Raw genomic sequence first — 8,910 nt, 5'->3', positions numbered from 1 at the left:
CAAAGAGCGGCGGTGCTGCGTGCCTTAGAGCAGCCTGGTTGCAGAGGCACAGCTGTTCCGCTGTAAGGTGTGCAGTGTAGACATCGCTTTAGTCACGAGGAGGAGACTGTGCCCTTTCCGAGCTGAGTTCAAGCTGCAAAGTTTGGAGCTTGTGTGTGTGTGTGAGATCTGTAGAACCTCTGTGCTAGCTTTGTGCTAATGTCAGCCAGGGAGGCAGGGTTCCTCCCCTGGAAGCTTGTAGTAAAAGAAACCGTGGGAAGCTGCCCCTGCTGCTCAGCTGTGGTTTAGTGCCCATTTGCTACAGCCCTGTGAGTGGCCAGTGCAAACAGCAAACAATGCCTGTGCTCAACTGGTGAGGCGCCAGGAGGGAGCTGACTGTGTCTCCTGACTAATGACAGGCAATAAAATCAGTTTTGTGCTAGGAGGAGGGAATCCTTCCAAGTCACCTTTCAATGGCCCCATTTTCTGCAGCAATTTTAACAATAACCAGAGATTTTCAGAAGTGTGTGTGTGTGTGGCGAGCCAGCCACTTTGCACTATTGAAGCTGTGCAATAAGAATCTGGGTTCAATGCATCTCAGTTTTCTCTTGCACAGCCCCTTTCCTAAAAACTGCAATCCCAGATGTGTCTCAGAGTTAAACAGGTTGCAAAGTCAGAAAGTGGGGGATGGGTCGGGGGAGAAGGAGTGTGAGGTCTGGGCCAGAGGAGAGATGTGGTCTGAAATGAGCCTTGAAAACAGAAAGCGAGTGTGTGCATGTGACAGTGAGAACAGGGAGGCTGCATCACAGGGGCTGCTGCAGAGGGGGAGATTCTTGCACCCAGAGTGTTAGTGAGCCGGGTCAGAGAGGGCGTGGGTGCTACAGGGCCAGAACAGTGACTGAGGTTGATGCAAGCCACAGAAGTAGGATTCAGATTTCCAGTACCCCAACATTTGGGCTTGATTTGAGACTGTCTCCAGTCAATGATGCTAAGATCCGAATTCCAGGGGTGATACCTTGGGCTGCTTTAAAGGGACAAACAATAGACCTGGTGTCAGTAAATAGCCTGTAACCCTGGCACTCAGACATTGTGCTGATCAGCACCTGGCATAAATCCACAGACAGGCAGACAGACAAAGGCATGCTGTCCTCCCAGCCCTGAATGTTACAACTGTTGCTTCTTGCTTATGAAAAGCATGAAGGGGAGCCATTTTATAACAAAGACAAACATTCTGAAACACACCCCCGGAGCAGTCCCTCAGGGCCAGGGTTTTAATACAAGACCTTGATATCACTGAGGCTGTAGTCAGAACTGATTAGATTCTCAGAGCTGACCTGGGATGGCGTTTGTCAGGCTATTCAGCTAGCGAGATTCTTATTTTGCTGCCCAGCACTGTGGTGTCGGAGTGTGTTCCCTGTAGGCTCTGGGAATCTGGTTCAGAGAGAACTCCCTGGGGCAGGTTCCACTTTGTAAGCACCATAACAGTAATCCAATGGGATGCGTGACTTGCTGGTCACTCATTGCCAGAACAGAACAAACTGCACTTAACAGACTGCTCAGCACTTAGCCTCTGGCTGCTGCAGAGGTGGGAGGTTTACAGACCTGTGGGGGGAGGACAGGGGACAAAGTGATTTGTGTATGCAGACAGCATTGGCAAAACCAATGGCATGGACTGGACTGGACTGCCTGCTACCCTGGGTGCAGGATGCTGCCTTTGCTGAGACATGTGTTGATTACAGTAGAACCTCAGAGTTACAACACCCCAGGAATGGAGGTTGTTCGTAACTCTGAAACGTTTGTCACTCTCAACAAAACATTATCATTGTTCTTTCAAAAGTTTAGAACTGAACATTGACTTAATACAGCTTTGAAACTTTACTATGCAGAAGGAAAATGCTGCTTTCCCTTAAATTTTTTAGTAGTTTATGTTTAACACACTATTGTACTGTATTCACTTCTCTTTTTTTGTTGTTGGTCTCTGTTGCTGCCTGATTGTGTACTTCCGGTTCCACTTGAGGTGTGTGGCTAACTGGTCAGTTTGCAACTTTCTGGTGTTCATAACTCTAAAGTTCTACTGTATCTTTTCCGAAGGACTGGGATTGGGGAAGGCTGCCCCATCAGCAACTTAGACATTGGGCCTGCAGGAGGTCCAAGCAATGCTGAACTCTGGCTTGGCCTTAGTAGGACCCCTCTCTCCCCACCAAGCTGCCAGAGTGGTGGTGGGGTAGGATTTCCCTTCCCCTCCTACTTTGCTAGCCAGTAGCCAGCCAAGAAACATGATCAAGAGATCAGAGCCAAGGGCCGGAGCCAGGAAATCCCATAGATCTGCCACTGACTCACTGGGTGACCTCGGCCAAGTCCCTTTCCCGCTCTGCGCCTCAGTTTCCCCCCATAACATGGGGATAATGACAGGGCACAGCAGGCAGAGCTTGTGGGGGCTGAGTAGGAAGGTCTGCCAAGCCCCTGGAGAATGAAAAGTGCCCTAATTAGTTATTAGCCCTTCCCCTCACCCTGCTGGGCCTGTCAGAGCTGAGATGCCCCTAGCTGAACTCCATGACACTCCCACTGGCCTTTCAAACAGAGGCTGAGGGTGCGTCCGGCTCAGCCCCTGCGCTTCGTGTGAACTGGAGAGAGCTGGTTGCAGGGGTTTGTTCTTTCCTTTGCCCCTCAAGGTGTCTGATGTTTCCAAAACCTGGGTCTGGGCCATGTGCCTCACCTTGTGACTGGGATAAACATTATACCGAGGCCGTTAATGTTTAATGGCGTTTGTCCACCCACCCCCTATTAATATGCTTTCCCGGTGGTGCACGCGCCCAGGCCAAGGCACCGCTGGACGGCTCACTGGGAAGATGGCTGACGGTAAGGGTCTCGCTGCTCTTCAGCTCCCAGGGACAAACTTGCTCCTGTCAGAGGCAGGCTGCACTCTGCCGGGCTGTACCTGGGAGCACACTGCCATTCATTTACCCTCTCTGCAACTGGAGTTCAGGTTTTGCTGGCAGGCGTGGCAGGCAGACAGCACTCTATGCTTGTGCAGACAGACAGACCTGAATGGCTCTTTAGCAGGGAAGTGTTCCCAATGCTCTGAGATGTGGGGGCCTAAAGCCCAGTTAGACGTCTAAATCAGCAGAGTGGTTTGATTGTCAAAGGTGCTGAGCACAGGCTGCTCCTGCCCCACTGGCCTGAGGATGCTCAGTGCCTCGGGAAGCCAGGCTGCTCTCTGGGTGGAGCTTCACAAGGGATCAGGAGGCGGCCATTAGGCTCTCAGGTGTAAAGTTTTTGGCTGATGCTTTTAGATGCCTTATCCTAGTGCTTGGAGTGATCTCATCCTCTCACAAGAAAAGAGGGCTGTGCCCAGAGGCTGAGCTGGGGAAACCTTCGAAGGATTCAGGAGAGATTCCCAAATACCCCAAGAGCTCTCCCCTCAGCAGAGGGAGTACTAGTTCTAGGAAGGGTCAGTATTTTTGTAGAGGGATTTTCCCTTCGCAGTTGTTCTCACCGTAGGACTCTGTGGCAAGGGAAGGGGACCTCGAGCAGAGAAAAGCTGCCGGGGGACAGAAGGAGGGGTCAGCGCAGTGTATTATTGTGTGACCCGTCTGAGCAGAAAGCCGTAGTTCCAGCCTGGGGCATTTGTGCTGTGGTATTGAGGAGTCAGGAGGCCAGCTTCTGCCCTGCCATTTCACCAAAAGGGAGTGGGAATTGCTGGCCGCCTCAGATTACAAGTGGGCACTGTGTGAAACCGGGGTGTCGGTGATGTAACACCCACAAATGGTGGCTGACTTGTGCAAACACAGGTTCCTTAGGAGGGGTTTGTTCCACAGTCCCCAGACACCCTGGAGCCATTCAGGGGGACACAGGCTAAGCAGTAAATCTGCCCATGGTTAAAATGGAGATTTGAATCTGTGACAATTCTTGCGCTTTCCTTTTTATCCCTCTTTTCTGTCTTATTCCCCCAACCCCCATGTGCCCTGTTTGAAATAGGCAGTGAGTAACAAGGCCCACCCACCCCACCTACAAACAAAGCCAGCACTGTAAAAGGCAAGGTGGTGGCAGGCAGATGAATAAGAGTCTGAGTTATCGGCTGTTTTCTACCCAGTGCTCCGCGCGTGTTGAGAAATAATTGAGTTGGAAAGGCAGGTTAGAAGGTGAATATTGAATGTGCCAGTGACTGATTGCAGCTGTGTAACGTTACTCTACCCAGGTTAACCTTTTCCTCCTCCTCCTGAACACATTGCTTTAGACACGGTCGAGATTGGAACTTGCCCAAAGTTTTAGGGGTGTTTGGATCCACCCAGGAAGTTTGATTCTGGAAACCAATTCCCCTGCCCCCCCAATCCCAGGGACCTGGAATCCAACCTATCTCTAGCTGCTTCCCGTGATGGAAAAAATGGTCTGTAAAACATAGGAGTTTGCTGAGGACTCTTTGGAAAGCCAATCATGCACCCCAAGGGAGACCTTTGTGTTATGTAGCCTGTGAAATCAACCGTGTCCTTACTCCACCCCCGCTCCACTCTCCATTGCCCTCACGACCTGTTCCCTTCACAGAGCTCTCTCTGGGGACCAGGGACCCTGCTAGGTTTTAAGACTCCCCCAAGATGCCGCTCCTGGCGCACTGGGTGCTGGGCTGTGCAGGTGCCTGGCAAGCAGCAGCAGTTACAATCTGTCCGTTCAGAGCAGGTTTTGGTGATCTGGGACTGTAGGCTTGCAGAGCTTTGGGGCTATACACGTGCCAGTAGCACTAGCCTGGGAAGTGGAGCCCTCCCTAGACTGGCTGTGAAATCCCAGCATGGAAGAGTCTCCAGAGGTCGTGCTCAGGATCGCCTGGCCCTGGGCATGAGTGCTGTGTGCCCTGATCGGAGTGCCCAAGCCTGCCACTCTCAGCTGATCCCTAGGTATTTATGTGGTCCTGGTGAAGGTACTATTTAGGGCCAGCAAGCAGTTATACGTAGAGCGAAAGTTTGGCTCACACAGCATGATTATAGGTTAGGACTGTGGTCCTTTGGCGGAGCTATGGGAGGCCAGGACCAGGATAGCAGGCCCTGGTGCAGGTTGGACCAGAGCTGCATCGGGCAGATCAGTTTGGGAGACCAAAGACGGGACTAGCAGGGAGGGCCTGTGGGTCAGAAAGGAAGTGCATTGGCACAGATGTTCAAGAGAGAAAGGGCTGGAATAAGGTGGGGTTGGGGGAAGAGAAAGGGCTGGAATAAGGGGAGGTTGCGGGGGAAGGGTCTTCAAGTCTAAGCTGAAGGGTAGATTTAGAAACATGCTGTTGAAAATGAATCGCACCCACATTGACCTTGGGCAGGTGGGCAGAGGGCGGGGAGGTACACGGGACTTGCAGACTCTCTGGCACTGGGGGCAGGTGTGTAATGGTCGCTGTGGAAGCCACTGGGAGCTGGTTTTGTGGGCTAGGTTAGGATCTATCCCCGGCATTCCCAGTCTCCACTGCCAGCAGCCCCACAAGATCCCACAGGGCTTCACCGTCAGCCAGTCAGAGTGTGGCTGCTGTAGCCTGGGATCACTGTGCTGGCTTGCCCCGAAGGCTCTTCTTGGCGGCCATGGGCAGGGACGCAGCAGCTGTTTTCCCAGCTCTCCCGTGGAGCCCTGGGCACTGTTCAGGAGACCTGCCCTCCCTGGGGCAGCTAGGCCCGGAGTCTGGGGTGCGGGGAGCCCGATCCATAGCAGCTCCCTCGTGTCAAGGAGCTACGATACACCAACAGCTTTGGGACCCCACCCCATTGGCTCCTCACCGAACTGCTCCCTCTTTTTCCAGAGATCGTCCCCGAGCAGGTGCCTGACAAGTTCACCTATGGTAAGACTCGTCTCTGCACCGTCCCACGAGGACCCGGCTGCCCCGGCCTTTGGTCTGTAGTTCTTTGTCCAGTGGTTCGAGTCCCCCTGTGCTCCAAACACGGTGGAAGAGATGGCCCCTGCCCCACATCGTTACCCTATCAATAGGACTGAGGGGGAGTGCTTTTGGCCCCTGGGTGCTGGCGGGGAGCTGAAGCAGATTCAGTGGCTCACCCCTTGTCACACAGGTCTGGGATGGGCCAAGGATCGAGCCCAGATCTCGACATGGACCTTAGCCCCCAGGTCACCCTTCTGCCCCATGGTTAGCCCATGGATCTGTAGGCAGTGCCAGCCCCAGTAACCATCCTGTAGCCAGTCGCACACTCGGTGAGCCTGTGGGTAGCTGCGTGGGATGCCTTTGGTGGCACGCAGACCTGTCACACGTGTGTCGCGGGGGGGCCTGACACCAAGCTGCGTGGCACTGGGAATCAGAGCAAAGCCCCCAAGGCGCTGCGACAGGGCGGTGACCCAAGCCCAGCTGCCATTGGCTCTGGAGCTGCAGTGACGGCACGGGCCACCCCAGCGGCAGATGATAACTCTTGCTCACCCAAGAGCTTCAGAGCTCGGAGAGATGCGACTCTCCCCACCCCGGCCCGGCTCCCTTTGCTCCGCCAGGCTAACAGGAGTCTCTCTCTCGTTCCGAGATTACGAGACCATTCGGAATGGGGGGCTGATCTTCGCCGTGGTGGCTTTTGTGGTCGGACTCCTCATCATCCTCAGTAAGTGTCACTACTGGGGGGCTGCAGACTGGTCTCCCGCAAGCCCAAAGGCCGGGGTCACGTGGGGGCTCTTCTCTGCCCCCCAGCTATGCTGCACATGGCTGCCTCGTTCAGGGGAAGGGAGGGGAGGGTGTGTCCGTGCTGTGTGCACAGATACAGGCAAGCAGAGCCCTGCCTCAGTGTGCGTCACAGACGGCGGCGTCGGAAGGGCCTGCTAACGTGCCCCTGCTTTGTGGCAGGATGAGGTTCATTATCCTTAAACCACCGCATGGCTGAGGGGGCTAGGGGCCTAGGGCCTGAAGGACCCCAGCAAGGGCAGTTCCATTTGTCAGCTACACTTAGAGCTTAACTTTCCCTGAAATGACAGGTTTCAGAGTAACAGCCGTGTCAGTCTGTATTCGCAAAAAGAAAAGGAGGACTTGTGGCACCTTAGAGACTAACCAATTTATTTGAGCATAAGCTTTCGTGAGCACTTCATACTGCATACAGTATGCATCCGACGAAATGAGCTGTAGCTCACGAAAGCTTATGCTCAAATAAATTGGTTAGTCTCTAAGGTGCCACAAGTCCTCCTTTTCTTTTTCCCTGAAATGTTTAACCTGGCCTCCCCTGCCCTCCCTGCGCCCTGGGCTTGGACATCAGTGAGAACAATGGCTTCTATCTCTCATATCTCCCCTCTTCTTTGTTCTCGCTGCAGGAGGCCCCTCTGAGCTGGGGGCCAGAGGCTGGGTACCTGGTTCAGAACTTAGATGCAGATTTGGGTGCGTGTTAATCTTTAGTAGAAGCTGGTAGTAAAATTTCCATCAAGGCAAGAGTCCGACAGAAAATGGGGGTGGGGTGGGGAGGAGATTGTGCAAATATTTGAAGAAGCAATTTTGCATTTTCCTGCCAGCTTTAAGGCTCAGGGTGAAAAGGTCACCAATTAAAATTGGAAGCAACAATATCTGACATTTCTAGAGGCAGAAATCAGGTTTTCCAAAATGCTCCGCTCCTGCAGACTCACTGGTGACCCAGCATGCTGGGCTGTTTTGCAAACCTAGCCACATATACCCAGGGGACACTTTGCCCACGGCTGACAGGCAGCCAGCTCTGGGATGAAACACAATAACAGTGCACAGCGCTATAGGGAAGAAAGGGAAGGAGAAAACTGTATGCACTTGAAACTGCAGCAGCAGTTTAGCAAGAGATGCAGAATGGAACGACCTGGGGTGGAGTTGGCCAGAAAGACTGGGTCAGCATCCCGGCCTCTGTGCAAAGTGCCTTGGGCTCTTTAATAACCTACGCTATGAGTCTCACCCACTAACCCCAAATGCTGCACACTCTGCAGATGAGAATAACAGCGTATTCCATGTGGGTGCCAGACGCTCGGCTGCTCTTCATTGCTGTGCTCAGGGCAGCTCCCAGCCCAGGCTCTCCCAGCTGGTGTCCGAGCCTGGCTGGGCCTTGTGGGAGCGTTTGGCTGAACAGGGTGTTTGTTCAGAGAGCTCAAGGAGGCTGACGTGTCCCATTGGCACCCACAGGCCGGTGGGGGAGAGCCCAGAGCACGTTCCCAGAGTGCACCTCCCTCCCGGCTGGGCAGGGGCAGGCGGCTGCCCAACGTTGGAGTCAAACAAGGAGGAAAATAACTACGGGACTAAACCAAGACCTGGTGGCTCAAAAAACAAAGCTGGGGGTCAGTCCAGAGACGGGCACGGATCTGACCCTGCCCCCATCCCCACTGCCCTGGGGCGGCCGGCCCCACAGCTTTGGGGATCCCAAGCCAGACGCTGGTGCTTGTTGAACCAGGGCTGTGCCTAGAGTTCCCACCACGGTGAGTGGGGTGGCCTTGGTCCCTATGCGATGGCTGCAGGGGAGGGGCTCATTGTCCCACAGGGGCAGCAGAATTATTGCATCAAAGAGACAGGAGCAGCAGAAGGTGGGGTGGGAGACTGAGAGCAATGAGGGGGCGTGTTGGCCAGGGAGCACCAAGGTGCGGCCAGGGAGCACTGGGATGGGGAGGGGCAGCATCAGCCAAGGCATAGGAGGCCTCAGACTCTATCCCTTGTTTCCAGGTCGGCGGTTCCGCTGCGGAGCAAAGAAAAGAAGGAGGTTGGTGTCATTTTAAATTGTCCAAGTCAATCAGCCCACGTCTTCTCTTTAGTGGGAGTCTGTAGATGGTTCAAGGGCCGGGGACATTCACTTTCCCCTTGGCTGCTCTGGTTCAGGCTGATGCTACTTTCTCTCTCTTTTCCTTCTGTTTCCTTAGACAAGGTGACGATGCTGAGCTGTAGCTGCAGGTACGTGGAACAGAGGGAGAGCAGTGGGGAGTGGGAGGCAGCGTGGATAGCTGGGCTGTGTGGTGTATCAGGCTGGTGGTGATGCCGGA

General features: G+C 54.0%; 1 protein-coding gene across 1 annotated transcript; it reads left to right on the top strand.

Annotated features, from left to right (window-relative positions):
- Positions 1-2,828: 2,828 nt before the first annotated feature.
- Positions 2,829-8,649, top strand: FXYD2 (FXYD domain containing ion transport regulator 2). The gene is made up of 4 exons (XM_077839652.1): positions 2,829-2,838; positions 5,750-5,788; positions 6,471-6,545; positions 8,597-8,649. The coding sequence occupies exons 1-4, from the start codon at positions 2,829-2,831 to the stop codon at positions 8,647-8,649; spliced, it is 177 nt and encodes a 58-aa protein (XP_077695778.1).
- The last annotated feature ends 261 nt before the right edge of the window (positions 8,650-8,910 follow it).

Source organism: Eretmochelys imbricata, chromosome 22, assembly GCF_965152235.1.
Source record: "Eretmochelys imbricata isolate rEreImb1 chromosome 22, rEreImb1.hap1, whole genome shotgun sequence".
NCBI lineage: Eukaryota > Metazoa > Chordata > Testudines > Cheloniidae > Eretmochelys > Eretmochelys imbricata.
This window is presented reverse-complemented; position numbering and strand designations above follow the sequence as displayed.

Excerpts from the sequence above, each read along its gene's own strand:
- FXYD2 (XM_077839652.1), top strand. Across the intron at positions 5,789-6,470 it reads GCCTGACAAGTTCACCTATG|ATTACGAGACCATTCGGAAT; the intron begins GTAAGACTCGTC and ends TCTCGTTCCGAG. Across the intron at positions 6,546-8,596 it reads CGGACTCCTCATCATCCTCA|GTCGGCGGTTCCGCTGCGGA; the intron begins GTAAGTGTCACT and ends CCTTGTTTCCAG.